Here is a 27,128-nt window from a genome sequence, read left to right as displayed (position 1 = left end):
TTTAGTTATTTTAAGTTGTCACATCTTGCGGTAATTTCTTACACAGCAAATAGGTAATTAACACAGAAATTGATTTTTTTAAAGGACTATAAAAAATATTTAGTGGAATACTTAACTTTTGAAAATTACATATTTATATCTGTAGCACTATGTCCTGGACTCAAAGAGCAGCTTTTCTCTTGGACTCAGGCAAGCTTTCTCATGTCATTACTTATCTACCTAAATTAACTGTCGCATGATCACTCTCTGGACAACACTTCACTCTGTTTTGCCACTTAATCTTGTAAAGGAAACCAGACTCTACCAGCAAGATTAGTATATATATCTCACTGAATAAATGATATGCATAAAAAGGCAGAAGTAAGTTTATTCTACGTGGTATTTCATCATTAATATACATTTCTAAAGCAAGTATGAATTTTTCCAGAGAGTTGAAGACTTAAAGTTTATCAAGTCAAGGTGTTCCTAAAGAGATTCTAATTATCTGAGTAAGCACAAGTTCTCTAGGGCTAGTAGAAAAAATTAATAATAGAAGTGGAAGACGGGAATTGCTATTGTTTTCTGGGTATTTTAAGGAATATTATTGGACTTATGTTACAGGAAATGTTTTCGTACTATCCTAAACCAAATCATAAGATCATTTTACCCTAACAAAGGAAACTCAAATATAAAATAGAGGGTGGACCTTGACCTTTCTGACAGTTCTTTCCCATTTTATTTTACTTCTTTAATATTGATATACATTAGGATATTCTTGCCAATATATATGCTGGTTGAGCCACTATCATGGCTTTAATTATAGCTATACTTCTCCTAAATCTACATTTCTGACTAAATGTACTTATTCAAGTTCCAGATCCATTATTTCCAACTAGATATCTCAGATCTCCACATGGATATGTGGCAAACACGTCAAGTATTCACATGTTCAAACATTAACAGGAACTCATTACCCTCATCACCAATCAGCAATCACTCCTTCAATATCCTCTTTGGTTGACTGTGTTATTAATCACCTGACCACTGACAGTACAAATCTTGGAATTGTCCTCAGTTCTATTCAGGCTCTTAATCTTTGGAGATTAATTATATATATATATATATATATATATATATATATATATCTTTATATTTAAAACTGGTGTCTTATAAATGGCACAGAGTTTCTTTTTTAACCACTTTGACAATCTTTGCCTTTTTTTTGGGCTAGCACATAATGGATACTCAAATATCCATTTATATTTATAAACGACCATTTGTATTTATAAATGACCATTTATATTTAGTGTAGTTACTGATAATGGTTAGTTTAAATACTCCATCTATTTGTTTCATCGTCTTCTTTGTTCCCTTCAGATTCACCGAAGTAGAGAATTAAATGATGAAATTTTAATTTATAGTGTAGCCAAATGCAAAGCATTATTATTAAAGAGTATTTTTTCTAATTATCAATATTTTAAGAATATATTTTCAAGTAACCTTTAAGTAACATGGAGGTAACAGATAAAAGTTTTAAGACATGCTCCTTCTCAAGAAGAAACTAATTTGAAAGTGATGAATGAAACAAATCTGAACAAACCAAACTATCCATTTCTCTAGTTCAGCTAAAAATTTTCTCAAAGATATCAGTGTTTAGTAATGCAGAGTACAGCTACTAAAAAGAAAAAAAAAAAAAAAAACCCTGCATTTTCATTAACAGCAAAAGAGTTTTATCAAATAAGAATTAAATTTTGATAGTGTTTCTGACTATGATTTTAAATGGTTTACTTTACATAAAGTCTGACTTCTGTAGCATACTTATTTTAGGCTCATTTGGTGGCAGAAATTCTTTGACAAAAATTTTTGCTAGATTCATCTCCAGAAGGTATACTACTTTGATGGAGTACCTGAAAAAGCCCTCTCTATATTAGAAAGGAAGACAACAGAATCCCAACTCTCTCCTTCAGATAGTATAAATCTTAGATAAGAATTTTATTGCATCTGACCAACAATTATTTTTAAATTTACAAGTATAGTAAATATAAAATGACTTTGTTTTAAAACATCTTATTATTAAAACATCCTAAAATTCCCATTTTCTAATTAACCGAAGTATACTTTTATAAACAGAAAAGCACAGATGCATTTTTTTTCCCAAATTTAAAATCTGAAAGACAATCTATTCCTAAAAGATTCCTTTTCAGATATGTCATAACGGAGGGTACTGAGACTTTACTAGTTTATATACATATGTTTGTGCCAGGAATCGGCTTATTTATTTTTCATATTGTTTAAAATAGTGGGTGGCTAAAATACAAAATACAAAAAATACAGGGAAATACAAACCAAAACCTCACACCAGTCAGAATGGCTAAAATTAATAAAACAGGAAATGACACATGTTGGCGAGGATGTGGAGAAAGGGGAACCCTCCCACACTGTTGGTGAGAATGCAAGCTGGTGCAGCCACTCTGGAAAACAGCATGGAGATTCCTCAAAAAGTTGAAAATAGAGCTACGACCCAATTGCTATGACCCAGCAATTGCACTAGTGGGTATTTACCCCCAAAATACAAAGGTAGTGATCCAAAGGGGCACATGCACCCCAATTTTATAGTAGCAATGTCCACAACAGCCAAACTATGGATAGAGCCCAGATATCCATCGACAGACAAATGGATAAAGAAGATGTGGTGCATATATATGCAATGTAATATCACGCGGTCATCAAAAAATGAAATCTTGCCATTTGCAATGATGTGGCTAGCACTAGAGGGTATTACACAAAGCAAAATAAGTCATTCAGAGAAAGACAAATATCATATTATCTCAATGATAAGAGGAATTTGAGAAACAAGACAGGATTATAGGGGAAGGGAGCGAAAAATGAGACAAGACAAAACCAGAGAGGGAGACAAACCATAAGAGACTCTTAATCTCAGGAAACAAACTAAGGGTTGCTGGAGGGGAGGGGGGTAGGAGGATGGGGTGGCTGGGTGATAGACACTGGGGAGGGTATGTGGTACAGGGAGCACTGTGAGTTGTGTAAGACTGATGATTCACAGACCTGTACTCCTAAAATAAATAATACATTAAATGTTAAAAAAAATAATAATGATATGAGAGGATATATAAGAATTTTACTACAATATATTTTCTGCCTCTACTCTTGTCATTTAGCCAGTATACAAACTTTATTTGTATAGGACAAAATAATAAATATAGGACAAAAAAATAAGGACAAAAAATAAATAAATAAAAAGAAGAAAATGTTTTTATCTAATAGAAAATGTTTTTATCTAATAGGACATAAGAAAAAGCAGTGTTCCCTTCTAAACCTTAAAGATTCTATTCTCTGATTTCAGCTATGTAAGTATAATAGCAAAGACTTAAATTAAACCTCAATCTTGGGGTGTGTGCCTAGCTCAGATGGTGGATCATGTGACTCTTAATCTCAGGGTTGTGAGTTTGAGCTCCATCTTGGGTATAGAGATTACTTAAAAATGAAATCTTAAAACAAAAACAAAAACAGAACCCAAGTGTTCATTGATGGAATGGATGAAGGAAATGCGCTGGATAGACCATAAGGGCATTATGCTGAGTAAAGTAAATCAAACAGAGAAAAACAAATAAGTATGACTTCATTTATATGTGGAATTAAAAAAAAAATCCCAGATACTGATCTCATAGACACAGAGAACAAAGATGAATCCCAGAGGGGTGGAGAGCTGGGCCAAATGGATACAGGGGTCAAAAGTTAGGAAATTCCAGTTATAAAATAAATAAGTCATGGGGAGGTGGTAATGTGCAGCATGGTGACTATAGCTATATTGTATATTGTATATCTGAAAGTTGCTAAGATAGTAAATCTTAAAAGTTCTCATCACAAGAAAAGTTTTGTAATTATGTTTGGTGATGAATGTTAAATATACTTCTTGTGGTGGTTATTTCACAATATATACAATACTGAATCATTATATTGTACACCTAAAACTAATATAATGTTATATGTCAATTATATATCAATAGAACCTTCTGCACAGCGAAGGAAAAATCAACGAAACTAAGGCAACCTAGAGAATGGGAGAAGATACTTGCAAATGACATATCTGATAAAGTGTTAGTATCCAAAATCTATGAAGAACTTCTAAAACTCAACATGTAGCAAATGAATAATCCAATTTAAAAATGAGCAGAAGACATGAATAGTCATTTTTCCAAGGAAGTCATACAGATAGCTAACAGGCACATAAAAAAGATGCTCAACATCACTCATCATCAGGGAAATGCAAATCAAAACTGTGCTGAGAGATCACCACACACCTATCAGAATGGCTAGAATCAACAATACAAGAAACAGCCGGGGTTGGTGAAGATGTGGAGAAAGTGGAACCTTCCTGCCTGCACTGTGTGGCAGGAATGCAAACTGGTGCAGTCATTCTGGAAAACAGCATGGAGTTTCTTCAGAAAGTTAAAAATAGAACTATCCTATTCAGCAATAGTATTAGTAGGTATTTACCCAAAGGACACAAAAATGCTGGTTTAAAAGGGCACGTGCACCCTGATGTGCATAGCAGCATTATCTATAATAGCTAAATTATGGAAAAGGGCCAAGTGTCCATCAACTGATGACTGGGTAAAGAAGAGGCGCTATATAAATACAATATAAGATTATTCAGTCATTAAAAAAGAATGAAATCTTGCCATTTGCAATAACATGGATGGAGCTAGAGAGTATTATACCAAGTAAAATAAGTTAAGAAAGACAAATACTATATGATTTCACTCGTGTGGAATTTAAGAAACAACACAAACGAGCAAAGGGGAAAAAAAAGAGAGATACAAACCAAGAAACAAGACTCTTAACTATAGAGAACAAACTTATGGTTACCAGAGGGGAGGTAGGTGGGGAAAAGAGTTAAATAGGTGATGAGGATTAAGTAGTATACCTGTGATAAGCACTGAGTAATGTATGGAAGTGTTGAATCACTATATGGTACACCTAAAACTAATATTACACTATATGTTAACTAACTGGAATTTAAATAAAACTTTAATATATATACATTTTTTTAAAAACACTAGAAAATGACAGCTGATTTATTATAGCAGTAGAATTCTGTTACCTTTACTCTTTCTACTTTTTCTCTATTACTCTTTAAGAATCTTAATAATATCTCTCCTACAGGGGCGCCTGGGTGCCTCAGTCATTAAGCGTCTGCCTTCGGCTCAGGTCAGGATCCCAGCGTCCTGATATTGAGCCCTGAATCAGGCTCCCTGACCAGTGGAAAGTCTGCTTCTCTCTCTCCCACTCACCCTGCTTGTGTTCCCTTTCTCGCTGTGTCTTTTATCAAATAAATAAATAAAATCTTTTTTAAAAATCTCTCCCACATTATAAATAATAAATTTATTCTTGGGAAAAATTATTGAAAAATCAACCTCATGGAATGAAGTCATATGTACCTAGAAATTGGTCAAGTTATGTCACAGAAAAGTGAAGTCACAGTTCCAAAAATGAGCAGGGCTAAGTAACAGTTGTGTCAGAACATAAGAGTAAGGAAAGAGTTGATTCCTTGAAGGACTGACACAAAATTTAAAGGTGGATCCCAAATAGGATACCCTGTTATGATGGAGAAAAGACAACTGTGATATATAAGTACTTTTAATCCCAAATGCTCATTCAGGCATAAGTAAGGCAGATAATTAACAGGAGTCTAGGAAGTAAAGTGGTAATAGTCTGTCAGATGTCACTGCAATGAGGGAAACTGGACCCTGTTACCTCTGAGGTAACAGGGTGCTGGCCAAAGTAACAAAGAGCAGAAGATTAACCTGATAACTGCACAGGGAGGCAGAAGTCAGGGTAGGATCTGACTTGAAATGAAATTATTGCCCTGGGGCTCCTTTTAATGAAAGACAGGTACTCTCCTAGAAGTACTTAGTTTCAAGAATGCTGTCAAGTAGCCAAAACCAAACCAAACCAAGTTTATAAGTTGTCACGCAAAACAAAAATCAGAAGTAAACAAGTAGAATTTTATCAAATTGAAATGCTGTTTGGAAGTTTCCAATTGCCATGAAAATTTTGTACAAGAACCTGGTGAGTGGAGTTAAGGAAGATGAGGCTGGAAATAGAAATTGGGAAGGGTGTTTTTAAAGACTGTTTATCAGTTAAATGTTAGTCCCTAAGACATCCACATGATTCATTCCTTCATTTCTGTTCAAATGTCCCCTTATCAGCAAGTCCTTCCTAAAACACTTTCCTTTTCCTCCTAAGTGTATTTTTTGTCAGAGATCTTACCACCATATGACCAATTACATAATTACTTATTGATTGCATGTCTCCAAATAAAATATAAGCTCAGGAATTTTTTTTACCCTGCTATATTCCCTATATTCTGAGCAACTGGAAGAGTCCCTGGCATACAGTTCACAGGCAGTAAATACTTGCTATTGAATAAACAAATACATATCAGTAGATCCAAGATTAAAGATAACATAAGAAGGAAAAAAAATTTAAATGTGCCTATCCTATTTCCCTATCTATATAACCAGGACAACAATCCTGCAACTGTTCTTTGGTCTGGCTGAAGCAGTCCCTGTTAACTAAAAACAACAACAAAAAGCTGGGCTTTAAAAGGGGCCCTTTTGTAGGGTCAGTCCTTCCGGTCTTTTGTTTCTAACCTTTCTGAGGCAGCACTGGTGACATCTGGTATTGATAGGAAACCCTCAAGTTTTCCAAGAATGTGAAATCAGTTGATTAAAATAATCACAACAGCAAACCAAAAAATTTCGGTCTGGGAATGAATTACTGTAGTTTAGAATCTTACTGATTAATTCTTCCATATACCTGAGTATCAGTATCTGTTAAAAGAGCCTGTCTCTTTGAATTCTAGTTAAGAGCAAAACATCTGCATAAATACGTTTCTGCTGTTAATTGTATTTGCAATAGCGTTCATAGAACTAGATCTTTTTTGTTTTTTAAAGATTTTATTTATTTATTCATGAGAAACAGAGAGCAGAGGCAGAGGGAGAAGAAGGTTCCCCACTAAGCAGGGAGCCCAAATGTGGAAATCGATCCCAGGATCCTGGGATCATGACCAGAGCTGAAGGCAGACATTTAACCGACTGAGCCACCCAGGCACCCCACAGAACTAGATCTTAAACATCTGTCATTGTAAGGAAGAAAAAGAAAAAAAGAGGATTCTAAATTATGTATACTCATTTTTATTTTGAAGGCCAAAACTTAAAAAAAGTAAAAATATTAATTTCGATATCAAAAACAGCAAATCACATTTAAGTTAAAAGAAAAAAATAGGGGCACCCGGGTGGCTCAGTGGGTTAAAGCCTCTGCCTTCGGCTCAGGTCATGATCCCAGGGTACTGGGATCAAGCCCTGAGTAGGGCCCTCTCCTCAGCAGGGAACCTGCTTCCTCCTCTCTCTGCCTACTTGTGATCTCTGTCTGTCAAATCAATCAATCAATCAATCAATCTTCAAAAAAAGAAAAAAATAGTCACGTTCAGATCCTTTTCCCATTTTTTGGAATGAATTGTTAATTTTCGTTTGCTTTTTTTTTTTTTAATTAAGTAAACTCTATGCCCAATTCATGACCCCAAGAGTCACATGGTCTCCCAAATGACACAGGGTGCCCCTCACCTCATTAGTTTTATTCTTATATTAAGTACAGTATGATAAATTGACATTTTCTTCCTACTCTACGAATTCTAGCAACAAAACTAAATTATTTAGTCAAAGGTATCTTTTCCTTTAAAACTAAAGACTTCATATAATACTTAAAGATTTTACTACTTTATTGTTATTTTTAAGTACACTCAATTTTTTTCCCAGAAGTCTATGGAGTCTTTTTTTTTTTTTTTAATGGAGTAATTTTTTACATTTAAATACTTGATTTGTTGGCATTTATTTTGGTATAAAAAATTAAAGTCCAGGGGCACCTGGGTAGCTCAGCTGGTTAAGCATCGGGCTTCAGTTCAGGTCATGATCTCAGGGTCCTGGGATAGAGTCCTGGGTCATCAAGCTCCCTGAGGAGTGGGGAGTCCACTTGTCCCACTCCCTCAGACTCTTCCCTCATTCCTGCTCTTTCTCTTTCAAATCAATAAGATCTTTAAAAAAAAAAAGTTAAAGTACACTTTTTAAAATGACTTTTCTGATGACCCATTAAGCATTTATTGAACTATCCATATTTTTCTCTACTGATTCGAAATGTTATTATATTTCCCCAGGTTTATAGTCTATTTCTGGGCTCACAATCACTCAGAACTAAAGAACTGTAAATTAAATGAGATATCACTTTTGACCTATTATTTTGGAAGGGTTTAAAAGGCTTATAATAATCTGGTTTAGAGGAGGGTGTGAGAAAATAGGTATTACTGATAGAAACATGAATGGGAAGGAAAGACAAAATTTTTGGAAGTAAAATCATGAGGTTATACTATATATGTATATTACACTACATGTACAGTATATTTGCCACTTATATATAGTATATTTGTACACTATATGTATAATTACACTATATATATATATATATATGGCATAGTGTATATATACATATATACCATTTTATTCAGGACATTCACTAAAAATCCCAAAGATTTTTAGTGAAATAGCATTAAACTTACAGATTTGTCCCAGTTAAAACTGTATGTCACATATTCAAAAATTTTTCTATGGCCTTCATTTAAGCTTTTGGTCTTTTGTTTTCATCTAGATCCTGTTTTTTGTTCTATAAGTGGAATCTTTTTACCATTATATTTTCTAGTTGATTACTGCTGATGCAGGAATTGTCTTATTTAATGAGAATTAATCAAAAAGCTGGGGTGCCTGGGTGGCTCAGTGGGTTATGGGTCTGCCTCTGGCTCAGGTCATGATCCCAGGGTCCTGGGACCATGCCTGCTTCTCTCCCTGCCCCCTTAACTCATGTTCTCTCTGTTAAAGAAATAAAATCTTTCAAAAGATTTTATATATATATATATATATATATATATATATATATATGAAAACATTTTACTTGAATTTTCAAAAATATAGCATGTATATTCATTAAAAAATTCTCTTTATGTAGGCTCTTTTTTAAGTAGAGTTCCAGGTTGTTTTTCTCCTATGAACCACATCAACAATACGTGTCTATGATTTACACTGTATATAGAGTAAAAACATAAAGACTCTTGCAAAGCCATCTGAGGATTAGAGAATCAATCCTTCTAGTTCCTTATGGTATCCTCTAAGAACCTTTTACAGATATACACATCTAACTCAACAATGTATTTTCAGCAACTTGCCTTTGAGTCACCCCAAAGCACCAAACTGGGTTTCCCTAAAACATAATTTCATTATTGGGAACAAAAGAACTCAGGTGTATCAAAGCAGCTTTCTAGCCACAAGTATTTAGCTTTTTAGGAGTATCCTAAAAGAGTAATCCTTCCCTATCTCCACACTTTACTAAACGATAAAGTCAACAAATGCTTATTGAAATAAACTAGAGTACCTGGATTTCTAATAATAAACACTGCTGGAAAATGTTAAATTTACTATTTATAGGAAACCTTTCTTCTAATTATTTGAGGGAAAAAGAAATATTTCCTTTCGATCTATATAAAATTTGGTGCATACTTTCCCAATTCCAACCTTTTTAAAAAATTTTAGACCATAATCTTTTCCCAAAAAGTCTACATAGCTTACACATATAAAAATAAACTTCTTCTCTGCTTAAAATTCACCGAAACTATGAACCAAAGTTCTTATTTTGTGTCAGTAAGAAAATGTAAGGTTGGAATCCATCTGTTATATAGTAGGAAATCAGGAAATCAGGAAATATAGACATCAAGGAACGAGAATACTAGTTCCAACTCCCCGAAGATTCATTGAATTGCATTCTCTAACTTAACAACAAAGTACAAGGAACTGTGATGGGTACTTAACAGTGAGGACCTGGTTTTTAGTTCTGGCTTCATGATTCTCCATCATTTAATCACATGTAATTCTACACAAACCACAACTTCTCTGAATTTCACTTTCTTGGGAGACAGTATGTTCTTTGTACCATTCAAAATTAGTATGAAGATTAAATTAAAAATGTAAGGTCTGAAAAGGATTCTAAAGATCTAGTTCAATATTCTTCTTTTACAAATATGTAATAGAGAAGTTAAATGATTTTCTCAATGTCACATTAATTTTAATAGCACAGGTGGAATTAAGAATCTAGGTCCCTCAACACTTAGACTGGTTTTTTAACACTCTATCTTCTTGCTTCTAAAGTAGGTGAAAGACTTTTAAAAACCACAACCAACCTATAACCTTCCTCAACTAGATTCTATGACCAAATTAAGCCCTTATGCCCCCCAAGCATTCTTTGGGTGTGATGAATTAACTTCACTTCTAGAAATTTAGAGTGGAACTAATTATGTAACATTCTTGAAAGAATTGAGAAAACTGTCACTCAAATCATTTTATGTGTTTTTGGTTGAAAAAGACAACATTACTATACTAACAGTACTCTACTAAGACATTATTACCAGGCATGGCTCTAGCCTTTAAGACTTTAAATTTGAAACTCTTATTCAACTGAAGGCTTGCCTTCTTGAGACTTTACCTCCTCTGAAGGCCCTTTAATGGACTTGGTTGACTCTTATCTCCATTCTGAATAAACATCTATTGTTATACTCTGTACTGTGATTATTTCTTTTTTTTTAATCATAACTGAGTTGAAAGAATATGTCTTAAAAGGAAGACAGACTAAATACTATTGAAGAATAGAAAAAAAAAATGATGAAACTGAGGTCTCCATAAAAAATCTGATAGGATTTTAAGAGGCAGAGATGAAGGAATGGGGAACAGGTAGGGATAGGAAAAAAGGAAGAAGGGACAACTCAAAGTGTTGGCAGCGATAAATATTTACTAAAGTTTTAAGTTTTACACCACAACAATATCCTTGCTCCTCTTAATTTCCTTTATCTCTTTGTTTGAACTTGCTTCAAGCACCATTCCCATCTACTTTGATGGGAAGTATAAATTACTATAAGTATTACTATAAATCATCACCCTTTAAATCTTTTTTCTCCTTCCACCCAACCCTACAAGCTGGTTCAACCCTCTCAACTTGGGTAGATGACTCATGTTCCAGTAAAGAGTAACAAAAAGTGAAAAATGTTTACAATAATGAGGAAAGGTAAACCACTTTCAAATTATATCAACACACAGTAATACTAAATTTGTTTAATTAAAAGATCTTTTTCTATTAAATATATCTATTGACATAAATCACAAATGTTCATTTCTCAAATTGAAAATTTTGTTTATGTTTGAACCTAAATAAAAAATTTATCCTAAAAAAATTATCTAAATAGGCTTCAGAAGAGTAAGAAAACATTTTTAATAAGTGTAAATTTGAGATGGAAGAGAACATTTAAGAGTCACATTCTCATCACAACAAATATTTGCTGCATTCAAAACAAAAAGTTTAGAGTATTATTCTTACATTTTAAATTTTCACTATTCCACACTTTATTTTGAACTTGAACAGCTTTCAGTTTAAATTTCACACACACTCCCATCCAATTGTTTTACAAATCTCATATTCTCAATGTTATTTTAGGTACAACTCTGATTATGGCCATCTAAACTTTTAATGAGAAATTAGAGTTCTGATCAATTTTATAGTAAAAACATGGCATCTTATTTGTGTTTTGGAAAGAAAAATCTTCTACCTATTTATTTTTAAATATTTATTTATTTGAGAGAGAAAGAGAGAGAGAGAGAGAGAGATAGGGGGAAGAGCAGAGGGAGAGAGAGAGAGAGAATCTTAAGCAGACTTCCCACAAGATCAGAGCCTGAAGCAGAGCCTGATCTCAAGACACTGAGATCATGACCTGAGCTGAAATAAAAAATCAGACGCTTAACTGACTGAGGCACCCAGGAGCTCCAGAAAAATCTTTTAAAGAAGAATGCCATAGAAATACAAAGTAAAGCCTTTTTTTCAATGTGAAATCTTTACAGTATTACAAAATGTTAACAAAATACCCCTTATGAGACTCTTGGCTGAAACAAAGAATATTTTTTGTACATATTTCTTGTACAAACTGTTTTCAAAATTAGAAATCCTTAAGCATAAAAAAATGAAAGAGACTCCTTGATTTGTTATATCTGAGAGTAAAAAAAAAAAAAAAAAAAAAATCTAGCAGCTTAAGCATTCGAACTATTAAAAAAACCAGAATCAGATACAGAAGCAGGAAGGGACCTCTTAACAGTCCAACCCCCTCAGTTCACAGCCAAGGAGCCAGAATCACAGGAAGGTCAAATGGTTGCATAACAAGCTTCTCAGATTCTTTGCCTGTGCTCTTTACACAACACTTTGCTACTTCCCTATTAAAATGAAAAAATTACAGATTTACATTTTATTGCCTACATACACAATGCTGTACTTCATTCATAAAGAACCTGCACTAGGCAAAGTCTTTTTCCTTCTTGTCTATCTACAAAGAAAAGCTTCCAAAATATTTCAGAGATTTCCAGGTATTTCAGAGAAGCAGACTTCAGGACTTGCTAACCCTTCAATTCTTTAGATCCATGGTCTCTTACCTCTTTTTAGTCACAGAATCTCATCAAAGCAGAATGAATAAACATTTTATAAATGTCAAGGTCTTTAGGTGGAGATCCCTTGCACTAGACTATTAAACTTTCCTCGGCATTAAACCAAAATCACCACATATATATGGACTATATTAATCTACCAACATGTTTCTCAGAACCATAATCTGACACTGAGTACTCTTCTTATATTGAGGGCCAATGAGAAATGTATGTTCTGCCACTAGGAAACAACCTCCTATAGTCATTTAATGGTTCACATGTAAAGACTCACAATGTAGTTCTGAGATAAAACAAACCAAAGTTTCTCCCTCGACACTGCGTAATGTTTTCTTTCATTAAATGAAGGCAATGTAATCCACCAAGTTTTCCTTTTCTGCCTTGCTTCAAATGCAGTAGCTTCCCGTAGCCTAGATTTTTCTAACATCATTATTTCACATCTTGGCCCCCTTCCCACCCATCTCGCTCCTTGGCTTTTATTCTTTTACTAATGTGTTATGAATTTGTGTTTTAAGATTTTTTTACCTTTTGCAAACATTTATTGTGTTCAAATGAATACTTTTTAGAATGAAAATGACTAATACATAGAAAAATTTCTCACATTTAAATTTAACTGTTCTATATTTTCTTTTTAAACTTTTAAAGTTTAGGTATCATTTACATGTAATAAAATACTAAGGTAATTGTTTATTAGTTCCATCAGTTGTGACAATTTTAAAATTATCATCTGCTTTATATGCTTTTTGGAAGCAAGAAGGGTATAAGTGAATAAATAGTTGATTCATTCATGAGTTGATCAGTGACAGGCTACCAGGGGGAAAATGGACAAGGGTGAGACAGGGAATAAGAAGACAAGATAAGGCATTATAACAACCATAGAGGTAAGAGTGACAGGGTTAGCCCAGAAAGGTGGCAGTGAGAATAAAAATAGGGCAAGATAAAAATGATACTGCTATCAAAGTTAGAAAATAACCACTATGAAAATGAAAAGACAGTAAAAGTGGCTGAGGAGCCTCTCTACACATTATTTGTTTATAGTGAGTGTCCATTAAAGATTTATTTATTCATCCAACAAACTATTATAAGCCTATTTTGAATCAGGCATAAAAAAGTCAGATTCTTGCCTCCTCAGTTTCATAGCTGTAGCAGAAATTCAGTCAAGAACTCACAAGTTGTCCAATCTTTTAACTTCTAATACTTAACTACAAGAATACTCTCTCTCAACATGATAAAAAAGGAGTTCCACAACTAAATGTTTTATACTATCATTGGTAGTGAATAAAACATCCACTTTAGAGGCTAGCTGGCTATTTACTTGGCTTCTTTTTTTTTTAATAGTGGGTTTTTTTTTTAGATTTTATTTATTTATTTGACAGACAGAAATCACAAGTAGGCAGAGAGGCAGGCAGAAAGAGAGGGAGAGACAGAGAGAGAGAGAGGGAGAGAGAGGAGAGGGAAGCAGGCTCCCCGCTGAGCAGAGAGCCCGATGCGGGGCTCGATCCCAGGACCCTGAGATCATGACCTGAGCCGAAGGCAGAGGCTCTAACCCACTTGAGCCACCCAGGCACCCCTTAACCTGGCTTCTTGATGATAAAATTAAAATTTGAAAAGTGAAGACTCACATAGTGAGAATAACTAAATTTCAACTCAGTGGCATATGTTTTTTCAGCCTCCTCTTAAGTTCCACTCAAGAATTAAGTTGATTCACAGGGGCGCCTGGGTGGCTCAGTGGGTTAGACCTCTGCCTCCGGCTCGGGTTATGATCTCAGGGTCCTGGGATCGAGTCCTGCATCGGGCTCTCTGCTCAGCGGGGAGCCTGCTTCCTCCTCTCTCTCTCTGTCTGCCTGCCTCTATGCCTACTTGTGATCTTTCTCTGTCAAATAAATAAATAAAATCTAAAAAAAAAAAAAAAAAGAATTAAGTTGATTCACAGACTTACCTTTCAGAAGTGTACAAATCTCATATTAAAATAACAGTTTGGTCTAAGGCTATCAAATACGAAGCACCTATTAAATATATTCCATTCCCTCTATTTATTTAACTCACTTTATAAGCAGTTACTATGTATTTTTCAAATCTTAATCTAAGGAATTTTCAAGGTCTAATTTCACTTTGGTTCCTTAATTAGAAGTCAAATGAAATATCTTGAAAAATCCAGCATTTAATAATCTTCCCTGAAGCAGATGGCTGCTCTGGTACTGTTCTTTTCCTTAAGAGAAACAGTGTTCAAAAGTAAAGTTTATGATCGTGATTCATTCATCAGCAAACATATGAGTACCACTAAGGGTCAAACACTGTATAAGAATTAGAGATACAAACATATACTAATATACTGATAATAACAAAAAGCTTAATTCAACAAATAGTGTTCTAAAAGCAGCAATAATTCAAACATGAAAAACCAGAAATGAATATCTAGTCCAGTGAATAACAACATCAATATATATAAGAATATTCCAATGTAGAATTAATACATTTTAATTCTTTGTTTGAGACAATGCCATAGTCAAAATGAAAGCAGAAGTAAACAAGGTCAGGGCACATGACTACTTATTATTTAATGATGACCCAAAACCTTATCAATTTAATAGATTACTAAGAAACTATAATAGAAATTTCTTCTCAGTAAGAATACAAGCGTATTAACTACTTCTTATTTCATTATTATTCACCTGCCTTCTAATATGAACACTACCGCTTTTGCACACCAGTGCAATACACAAAGAATTCAGCCCTTAACGTTTAAGTTTATTGGTTATAAATAATACTCATTTTTTGGTGTCACTTGACTATAAATTTCCCAGTCAAAACAATAAAAAAGAACACAGAATATAATTCAGGCATGATTCATCAACAAACAACAGAAGTTGCTGAACTTAGTTTTATAATTAAAAAGGTATAAAATCAGCATAAACCATATCACTGCAACATATTACTTTTAAATTAGGTAATTTAGGAAGAAAAAACAAATCACTCTTCAATTCCCTAAATCTTCCTAACAGATACTTCAAAAGACAGAGTTTTGGCCCAAACTGAATGAAACTAGAGAATAGCAACAGTGAACAGTAATTGGATCTATCCTTTTCTGAAAAATGGTAGTTTAGAGCAAGAAAAACATGTATGTGTCCAGAGGTTGTGGTATCTTCAGTCCTCGAGGAAATAACATCCATATTCAATTACCTCCATCCTGAACATACTTTATTCTTCCAAGTTCTTTGGACTTTAAAAAAATGAGTATCCCTTAGATATAAATATATTCAGAAACAACTCATAGGAGCTTTTAAATGAAGACAAAATCGGAGCCATACACAGTTAATGTCACATTAACAGGGTAAGAGACAGGCGGTAATGAAAATAAAATAATGATCCTAAAATTTAGCCAAGTAGTATAACTTTTATTCTCCAAAACTTATTTCAATCGATTTAGGGAAAAAAATAGTTTGTTTAAAAAGATGCAATTTAGTTCTGTGCGTAAGTAAGATAAATACTACGCCAAACAAAAGAAATGAACATTCTTGAATTTATTCTTTTTTTTTTTTTTTTAAAGATTTTATTTATTTATTTGACAGACAGAGATCACAAGTACGCAGAGAGGCAGGCAGAGTCCTGAATTTATTCTTTGGTGAAAGTGAGTTATTTAAAAGTCAAAAGTGCTCTAAAATATTAACTCAATTTTCAAGGAAAGAGGAAAGAATGTTAGAAAACTGCTTATCAAAAACAGAAGAGATGCAGGATTGGAGCCATTCACAATTATACCAATTAATTCTTGAGGAGCAATTATGGCAAACAGAAGCCAGAAGCAAAATCACCACCAGTCAGTCAAATATCTTTTACACCTAAAGATTAAATTTCTCTTTTTCATAAGTCATTAAACAGTTTTTTTTCAATGCTATATTAAGATGTCACAATTTAAATTTATAAACACTATACACATTTTATTTCTTTTAAAAAAGAAATTTAAAAAGTCATATTCCAAACACAAAAGCAATCAAATAAGAGAAAATAGGCTTAATACTGATTTCTTATTCCCAAATAGAAAGAAATAAAAGGAAAGAAGGTGGCCAAAATCCCAGAAGCAATTCTGCATAAAAAGAGTTAAAGGGCAGAGGCTTAAGCTCCAGAGCCAGTGACCATTTGCAAGCCTCCTAGGTATACTCCCAGAAGACACATTATCAGATTAAAGGCACAGTAAACAAACGGGGCTGAAACCTTTCTTTGTCCAAGCCCAGCCTCTTCTTCCTGTATGTCATACTACAAATCTAGCAAGCCTTTCTTTTCCACTTCAGAGAAAGCCCATCTCACAATACATCTGGCAACGGAGGAAAAGGCTTCAATTCAGCAAGAGCTAACACGCTTAGGAATTTATTTCGGAAACTTTTAAAGACTCTTCTGCTTACCAGCATCTGGAATCCACTGCAGAAATATTAACAAGGAAACCTTCATGTAAAAGGAGCAACAAGTGAGACCAAACTGGCAATGTTTAAGTCTCTGAAACTCTGCACTGAAAGCAAAAAAAGACTGCTACCTTCATCTTAAATATTCTGGAGCGTAAAGAAACTTTAATTTTGGGAATATTCATCTTGACTACTGAAATACAAGTTTACCAGATGAGTAGATTTATTCCCATCTCAGAACACGGCTTTTCTTTAAATTCATAATCAACAGGTTGGCTTCACTGACTACATTTTTCTCAAAAGTTGTTCGTCGGTTACCTAAACCCTGGATTCATGGATTTTCTGGATTAGAAAATGAGAATATCTTCCTGTTGAAGAACCAAGTGGAAACTTTACAGCAAGGAATTTCATGCTTCTTACTGAGATTTCAAAGAAAAAGGAAATATTTATAAAACCATCTAAAGATACAAAGAATTTGCACATACTTTGGAAGTTATAAAGTGATCACAATCTGAATACCAAAGAAGACTGTAGCTGACCAAAGGACTTCAATTCTGTAAATTGGACGTGCCTTTATAATGGTAAGCAATAACAGCTCCAATTGCTCCTATGATGACTCCTTTAAGTACACTTTGTATGGGTGCATGTTTAGCATGGTGTTCGTGCTTGGGTTAATATCCAACTGTGTTGCCATATACATTTTCATCTGCACCCTCAAAGTACGAAACGAAACCACAACATACATGATTAACTTGGCAATGTCAGATTTGCTTTTCGTTTTTACTTTACCCTTTAGGATTTTTTACTTTGCAACACAGAACTGGCCATTTGGAGATGTACTTTGTAAAATTTCAGTGATGCTGTTTTATACCAACATGTATGGAAGCATTCTGTTCTTAACCTGTATTAGTGTGGATCGGTTTCTGGCAATTGTCCACCCATTTAAGTCAAAGACTTTAAGAACCAAACGAAATGCAAAACTCGTGTGCATTGCTGTATGGCTAACTGTGATAGGAGGAAGTGCACCAGCAGTTTTTTTTCCATCCACCCACTCTCATTTTTGCTTTGAAAAATTTCCAGAAGCCACATGGAAAACGTATCTCTCAAGGATTGTAATTTTCATTGAAATAGTTGGATTTTTTATTCCTCTAATTTTAAATGTAACTTGTTCTAGTGTGGTACTTAGAACTTTGAATAAACCTGTTACATTAAGTAGAAGCAAAATAAACAAAACTAAAGTTTTAAGAATGATTTTTGTACATTTGGTCATATTCTGCTTCTGTTTTGTGCCTTACAATATCAACCTTATTTTATATTCTCTTATGAGAACACAAACATTTGTAAATTGCTCAGCGGTGGCAGCAGTGAGGACCATGTACCCAATCACTCTCTGCATTGCTGTTTCAAACTGTTGCTTTGACCCTATAGTTTATTACTTCACGTCGGAAACTATTCAGAATTCAATAAAAATGAAAAACTGGTCTGCTAGGAGAAGTGACTTGAGATTCTCTGAGGTTCACAACACAGAGAACTTTATTCAACATAACCTACAGACCTTAAAAAGTAAGATATTTGACAGTGAATCTACAATATAAACTGCCAGAAATGAAATCACTGGGACTACACTGAGAATCTCTAAGTTCCTTCAACTGTGAGAAGTGTTTTCTTGGACAACTATTTCTCCACCTCTGAAAGAAAATAAACACGTGGACATTTTAAAGTTATTAGTATAAAAATTGTATTCAAAGTGTTAAGCATTAAAATGTATTCTATTCTTGTATACATACCATTTTATTTTTCTGAGCCATTTTGACCTGTACCTTCCTCTTCATTAAAAAAAATCCCTAAAAGGCTTGTTCAAAGTCTAAAAGTGACTCTGACTTAAATCATGTGATGACCATGTGTACTGTTTAATTTCTTAGCAATTTTAAATGATTTATCACAAAATAAATGTTTTGTGTACTTAATATTTTTATTCAACATATATCTAATTTCTATTTCAATCTGAATTGAAACTACTAATCATGTTTTTTGAACTATAACATAAATGACAAAGGAGAATAATTTGAAATAATCAGTGGTTTTGGAGGGTCTTTTGAAAAAGACAGCTTAAAATCTCTTTTCTAGAATAACAACACACAAATAGTGGGGATCTCAAGCAGTTACAGATAATATTCAGGCTTTTGTCTTTGTAGACAATTCATAAGAACCATGTGCTACCTAACCATGTAGTATGTAGGCTTTAAAATTATTATTTTGATCTATTTTCTAGATATAACAGCACTCAATCCCAAAATAATATATGCCACCAAAATTGAGAGGGAAGAAGCTAACAAAATGCTGTTTTGCTAGGTACATTTAAAAAAAATACTACTTGGAGGTACATTTTAAAGGTATATTTTGTATATAAGTAACCTGTATATGCACCTTAAGTCAGAAATACCACAGAGAGTAAGATAGTGAAATACAAGACTTGGTGCTTAGAAAGTGATCAATGAATATTACACTTCCCTTCTCTCTTTTTTTAATTTTTTTTTTGTTAATTTTAAACATTTTTATTGACATATAATGTATTATTTGCCCCAGGGGTACAGGTCTGTGAATCGCCAGGTTTACACACACCCTTTTCTCTTTTTACCATTTATAGTGAAATATTGAACAGCTGAAAATATTTCCACTTAGGCAAAATGTTAATGTATAACAAAATAATTTATAAAGTAAAAACAGTTCCTTATGTAAAAAGCAGCAAAACTACAGGGCCAAATAATTCAGTACAACTACATTTTCATTTTCTTAAACACAGAAAAGGTATTGATTTGAGCTATAATTTAGTAGATATTAAGTACCAACTACACTAAAACTTTTTCATTTTCTAACATGTATTTTCTTCCAAATTCAAGCAGTTCTCCAAAGTTAACTAAAAAAGAATGCTTTTTATTTGAGAAAAATGACATAAATAAATTCAGCATTCAATGTATTTTGATTTTTACATCTAATCTTTCAAGTCTTGAACACAACTTTTTTTTTTTTTAAGTAAATTTTTAAAGGTAATATAAGTTTATTAAGTAAAGATACAGAAGAAGCTCTCAAGAGTGAGAGGGGTCCCAACAGGGTTGCCATGGGCAATTACTCTTAATTTAAACTTGATTTTTGCTGTTCTCTAGGTTTGGGCTACAATGATTTCAGACAAATCATAGTCATTTGTTAGATCAGTAATCCATTTTCAATAAAATAATGGGGGAGGGGGAATTTTATTTAAGTAGTCATGGTCTCCTTTAGATAAAACCAAAAGCAAAATAAATCCGTAATGTCTTCAATTGGCCCTATAGTATACCTTTATTTGATATCCCTCTTTAGAAAACAAATAAACCTAGCACTTTCAAAAAGTAACAACTTAATGATGTAGAAAAAAGGGGCTGAGAATTTGTAACAGAGATTTCTCTCAGTTTCCCTGGCTTAAAGATCTGTGAGCAAGATCTCAAAGTATGGATATTACTTTAAAGTACAAGCAAAACAGTTATTGGATAATTGTTGTTACTATGATTACCGGAGACATTTTTGTTGCCCTCTTGTCAACAGAAAGATGAATCAAAAGTTTTGTAAGATTTTTCACAAAGTAATAGCTAACAGATTACAAATACTAGTATTCTCTTGAACTTTAAAATCCTGGGTAAAGCTTAACTACACGGACAGTGTAGTTAAGTAGTTGAGTGTACTAAAGTTATTTTCCTTTGTTAGCATTGCACGTTATGGTAAATTACATACTCAGAATTTTCTCTGTCTTCTTTTCCCAGAAAACCTCTTGAGAATACTTGAGAATTTTACTCCTTTTACTTAAAAGTGATAGTACAAAGTCATCCCTCTCAAAAAACTATGCCCACTGTTTTTAACATGTTTATAAAAGATTTAACTGATCTTCTGTTCCACTTTAAAGCCCTTCAAAGGAACAAAAGATGAGAACATTTTTAAGGTATGGAAAACAGCTCTCTAGGATCCTAATGACTGGTTCTAAACTCAGAAATGACCTTTTCTGAGAAAATAAGAATTAAGTAACTATTTTATCAAAAGAATGTATGAAAATATATGTGCTATACATAATATATATACAAAAAAATTAAAGAAACTGGACACACTACTTCATCAAGGAGTTTTGACTATATTCTGCATTCAAAATACTGAAAGTAGATTTGAGGTATAAATTTATAGATGCTGGTATTTAAAGATTAGTCACTCACTTGAGGGATATAAACTATTATAATCTAAAACTTCATATCCCAACTGAGAAACATTTAATTTATGACTTGTATCTAAAGCAACTGTTTTTGGTTCTGTAATTTTGGACCCCTAATGAATGAACCTGATATGTAATCTATTATATATCTCAACATATTAATTTACTATTGCCTAGCAGAATCTTTACTACTTCCCAACACCCAAAATTTTTTAGTATTTACATGTCAATCCAGCCCAGATGCAAGTAAGGGAAGATAACCTGGTGCTCTTAGTTGTGAATAAATATATACAGAATTTTAAAAGTGCTTACTAATGGATGAATCTTAACATAATCCTAAAGTAAAATGTTTTTAAAAAGCTATTTTGGGCTGGGCTGGAAATCAGATTATCCATTTATAACATGATTTCCAAGAAATAAATTCTAAATTGAAAGGAACTAATGGGGAAGCCTGGGTGGCTCAGTGGGTTAAGCCTCTGCCTTCAGCTCAGGTCATGATTTCAGGGTCCTGGGATCGAGTCCCTCATCCAGCTCTCTGCTCAGCAGGGAGCCTGCTTCCCCCACTCTCTCTCTCTGCCTGCTACTCTGTCTACTTGTGATCTTTGTCTGTCAAATAAATAAAATCTTTTAAAAAAATAAATAAATAAAAGGAACTAATGTACAAAGTTAAGGGCACAAAACATCTTTAAATAGACCAGACTATTTAATGGTCCACAATACTTAATTTTAACATTTTCCAGAAATCAACATACACCTTTCCTAAAATCACAAATTCTTAATTACCTATTTAGTCTTTCTTCAACCTTTTTACCTGATGTCTGCTACCCATTTTCTGAAAGTCAATTTTATAAAAATACAAAGAATTATCAATTAAACAGGGCAACTGATCAGGATAATAGAATAGTATGAAATGAACTCCAGGCCAACTTCTCTATCAGGTCTTCCCCCTTCCTCCTGCTCTCAAAAAAGATTTACTCCAGGGCACCTGGGTGGCTCAGTTCGTTGAGTGACTGCCTTCAGCTCAGGTCATGATCCCGGAGTCCTGGGATCAAGTCCCACATCAGGCTCCCAGCTCCATGGGGAGTCTGCTTTTCCCTCTGACCTCCCCTCTCATGCTCTCTTACTCTGTCTCTCTCTCTCTCTCAAATAAATAAATAAAATCTTAAAAAAAAAAAAAAAAAAAAAAAAAAAAAGATTTACTCCAGTAACTCCTTAAAAGGATATAAAATGATCTCTCATCACACTGTGATTCAAGTGCTAAAAACAGTGGCAAAAACAGAATCCAAGACATAAGACCCCAGAAGCAGAGATAATTCATGAACTTAATAACCACTCTTCAAACTCAAACCTTACTTTACTCATATAGCATCAACTCATCAACTAATTTTTAAAAATAATTAAAATTTAAGTAAAGAGTAAGAATGAGAAACAAGTATGTATTATATACTTAAAGTCAAATTATAGTTAAAAGCCATAGGATGCCTGGGTGGCTCAGTGGGTTAAAGCCTCTGCCTTTGGCCTGGGTCATGATCCCATGACCCCAGGATCCTGGACTGAGCCCCTCATCGGGCTCTCTGCTCAGCAGGGAGCCTGCTTCCTCCTCTTTCTCTGCCTGCTTCTCTGACTACCTGAGATCTCTGTCAAATAAATAAATAAAATCTTAAGACAAAAAAAACCAAAAACCATAGGGTGTATGTGCTGAGTTCTATTAACCTTCGCATCAAAATGACTTCAGGTAAATTCACAATTTAAAACTAAAAGAGCCTACAGCTCATCTTAACTGAAGAATTAATGGGCTAAATAACTTGCATAAGGTCACATAACAAGTTAAGGTAGAGCCAGGAGAAGAACTTGGGGTTTTTTGTTTGTTTTTGACTCATCTGTTTCTTTAATGGTGTTCAGGGAAGCAGCACATGCAAAGACCCTTGGTATACTGAAAGAACTAAAACAAAGCTAAAGTAGCTGGAGATAGAGGGCTGAGACCTTACATGTACTTATAGGCCATAGTACAGCCATGTTAAGATCTGAGGAGATGTGGAAAGCCCTGAAGAATTTCCAGTTAGGAGAGACATGATAGATTTGCATTTCAAAAAGCTTCCTCTGATTACAGGGTAGAGATGCATTTGTCTTCAGCAAAACGAAAACTGTCACAATAAGAAAGATATATTTATTCAATTTTAACTAAAAGAGCTGTTCTAAACCTTTATTTTATATTCTTTCTCCCTTATAAAATGGCCTTTCTTTTTTGAAATGATGCTGATGAAAGATGGCAAGAATATTTTAATGTCATCACTTTATAAAATTAAATGAGCAACCCTTGTGAAGAAATTGGTACATTCATACACTGCTAATGAGAACAGAAAATAGTATGACCTTTATGGACAAGAATTTGGCAATATCACACACACACACACGCACACACACATACACATTTACTCTTTAAGCCAGCACTCTCATTTCTAGGTGTGTACCCTGAAGACATAATTTCAATAATGTAAAAACACATGTACAAGGTGCAACACTATTTGAAACTGTAAATATTGGAAACTACCTAGAAGTCCAAGCTGAATAAACTGCAGCACATATACAATGCAGTACCATGAAGCTGTAATAAAGAATGAGAAAGAGCTCTATGAACTGGTATGCCGAGATTTCCAGGAAGTGGTAAGTGCAAAAAGTAGTGTAAGATACTTATGGTATGCTATCTTTGGTATAACAAAAGGCAAAATAAGACAGCATACATATATTTGCTTATTTTCATCAAAAGAAATATAAGAAAGATAAACCAAAAAGCAAGTAATAGGGGTGAGGAGCAGCATAGAAAGGACATGGAAGGTTATGACACTTACCTGAGTGTAAGATTCTGGGAAACATGTTAACGTTACACATCAGGAATCAGAAAACTCTTTTCTTCAAGGGTTGGATAGTGATTATCTTAGGCCTATGGGCTATAAGGTTCTGTTGCTATTTCTCAACTCTGCCTTACAGCATAAAATCAACCACAGACAAAACATAACTGAATGAGTGTTGCTGTGTTCCAATAAAACTACAGAATCAGGTGGTTGGCCTGGAAGATATATGTGCCACTTCTTGTTCCACATAGTCAAAAAACTAAAGCCAACAAGGATGGTAAAGAAAAAAACAAACCCAACCTAGAACTACATCCATAATTAGTACTTGGCACGTAATAGCTCTCAATCACCTGTTGAATGAATGAATCTTAAAATTCTATTAAAAGACCGACATGAGTTCTAGTGGGTAGGGGGGGCGCCTTGATCTCAGGACACCAAGATCATGACCTGAGCTGAAATCAAAGAGTCAGATACTTAACCAACTGAGCCAGCCAAGTACCACCCTCCCCCCACCACCCTACTCCCTACCAGACCCCCCCTTTAAATAATCATTGTCACCACTGTTACCATGTTATATTGGGACTACTACAATTACAACCTCTGCCTGCTTCCTTTTTTTTTAAAGACTGTATTTATTTATTTGAGAGACAGTAAGAGAACACAGAGGCAGAGTGAGAGGGAGACTAAGAATCCCCACTGAGCAGAAAGCCCCACACAGGGGTTAACCCCAGGATCCTAAGGTTTGTAAGCCACACAGGCACCCCCTCAGTCTGCTTCTTGTTTTGTTCCCTTCAACCATCCAGGACAGGTCAACCAGATTTACCTATTAAATCACCACTTTAGGGTGCCTGGGTGGCTCAGTGGGTTAAGCCGCTGCCTTCGGCTCAGGTCATGATCTCAGGGTCCTGGGATCCAGTCCTGCATCGGGCTCTCTGCTCAGCAGGGAGCCTGCTTCCCTCTCTTTCTGCCTGCCTCTCTGTCTACTTGTGATCTCTCTTGGTCAAATAAATAAAATCTTTAAAAAAAAATCACCACTTTATACCAATCACTTTAATGTCCAGTTTTTTTTGGAGGGGTGGGTTGTTTGTTTTTTAGAGAGGGAAGGAGAGGTGGGGTGAGGGGCAAAGGGAGAGGGACAGATCAGTCTTCGTGCCCAGTGCAGAGCATGAAGTGGGGCTTGCTCTCACAAACCCTGAGATCATAACCAGAGCTAAAATCAAGATTTGGAGGCCCAAGGGGACTTAGCCACCCAGGCGCCCTGTCCAGTTTGAAAAGTTGTAAGATTCTCCATTGCTTGAAAGGGAAAGTCCTGTTTCAAAGTTTGGCATTCTCCAAAATACAACCCTGACCTCTCAATTTTTTGGTGTATCTTCTCTCTCCCAAATAAGATTCCTCCACTCCTGGATGGTCTACTACATGCCCTGTGTTCCTAACTGGAATTTTATTGGCTCTAGACATTTAGGCACATGACACACTAACTGTCCCACTCCCTACCCTAATCAATAAAATTCACTGTGCCCCTCTTCTCTGATAAAATCCTTTTCATTTTCTAAGGGCCAGTTCAACTCCTAAACAAAATCTTCTTTGATAATGCTTATTGTCTGTATCATGTATTTGGTATTTTTTTTCTTCCACCTTTGTTACTTATATTTTTATCTTCCTGACACCTCAAGCTCCTTGAGGAAAGGGATTACGTTCTGTGCTTCTTTGTATTCTTTATAGCATCTAACATAGGTTAGTTTCATTTATTATAGTGAGAGAGGGAGCATGGCAGGGGGGAGAGCCAAGGGAGAGCGACAGAAGGGGAATCCTTAAACAGACTCCCCACTAGGCACAGACCCCTCCCCACATGAGACTTATTCCCAGGACACTGTGATCATGACCTAAGACAAAATCAGAGCTGGCCACTTAACTGAGCCACCCAGGTGCCCCTGAAAGTTAATTTTTAATAACCAATAAGTATTTACTTATTATAGTACCTACTCTGGATATTTGTCAGTGTAGTTCTAATAAATGTCCTATATTTATACACAAAATGTAAAGAAAATAAAGGCTGCCTTTTGTAATCATGTATGGTACACTTAATTCTTCAAAAGCCCAAGAAAGAGAATAGTTTTCTTTGTTAATACTACTCGATGACACAAGAATTCAACTCTTGCAGTTATCACCATAAATTTGATTTACCTTAAACGTTACTATTGAATCCCCACCTTTAGATGAGGTTACAGAGTTGTTAAAAGAAACCACTGTGTTATTTAAGACATTCTTTATGTAACTATGGATTTCTTTTCTGGAACAACTATTTTCTAGACCTGTTGTATCCTACAATTTTTCCCAGTTTTTTCTCTCTGCACTCCTGTTTAATTCTTAGATCTCATAATTTCTCCCTTCTTGGTTTTGTTTTTTACTTTGCTAAATCATATTCCCTAGTAATTTTTTTTTTAAAGATTTTATTTATTTATTTGACAGAGATCACAGTAGGAGAAAGGAAGGGAAGAGATCACAGAGAGAGAGGAAGGGAAGCAGGCCCCCTGCTGAGCAGAGAGCCCGATGTGGGACTTGATCCCAGGACCCTGAGATCATGACCTGAGCCGAAGGCAGCGGCTTAACCCACTGAGCCACCCAGGCGCCCCATTCCCTAGTAATTTTATTTCAAAAAGGATAGTCAAAAGATAGACCTTCTGAGTCTTAGATGTCTGAGAATTGTTTCATTTTACCCTCCGGTTTGACATGTAGGTTAGACATAGAATTCTAGGTTATCAGATATCAGTACTCCTGCTAAAAACAGTGATGCTGATCTGGATCTTACTCCACTGTAAATAGCTTACTTTTTTCTTGCTGGAAGCTTTTATGATTTTCTCACTACATTTGGAATTCTAAATTTTTCATCAAGATGTATCCACATTCATTTATCCCACTTGGACCTATGAACACTTTCCACTGGACCTTCTGGTTTTGAAAATGTTTTGTTATTGTTTTTTAATCTGATCTTTCTTTTGGCGATGGATATTAACTGAGGTTATCCAAAAAATACCAAAGTTAGGGCAACATAACCTCACAGCACAGTAATTTG

General features: G+C 34.5%; 2 protein-coding genes across 2 annotated transcripts in view; one reads left to right on the top strand and one right to left on the bottom strand.

The window, feature by feature from the left end:
• The window catches only part of RB1 (RB transcriptional corepressor 1), a 166,290-nt gene that overhangs the window by 47,931 nt on the left and 91,231 nt on the right, over positions 1-27,128 (bottom strand). The window lies entirely within an intron of this gene.
• LPAR6 (lysophosphatidic acid receptor 6) lies at positions 16,840-18,939 on the top strand. The gene has a single exon (XM_059144358.1). The coding sequence runs from the start codon at positions 17,551-17,553 to the stop codon at positions 18,565-18,567; it is 1,017 nt and encodes a 338-aa protein (XP_059000341.1). The 5' UTR covers positions 16,840-17,550; the 3' UTR covers positions 18,568-18,939.

This window comes from Mustela lutreola, chromosome 13 (genome assembly GCF_030435805.1).
Source record: "Mustela lutreola isolate mMusLut2 chromosome 13, mMusLut2.pri, whole genome shotgun sequence".
Classification (NCBI taxonomy): Eukaryota; Metazoa; Chordata; class Mammalia; order Carnivora; family Mustelidae; genus Mustela; species Mustela lutreola.
Note: the sequence above shows the minus strand (reverse complement) of the source record. Positions and strands in the feature narration are given on the sequence as shown.

Bases quoted from the DNA above. Each gene is read 5' to 3' on its own strand.
- LPAR6 (XM_059144358.1), top strand. From the start codon at position 17,551: ATGGTAAGCAATAACAGCTCCAATTGCTCCTATGATGACTCCTTTAAG.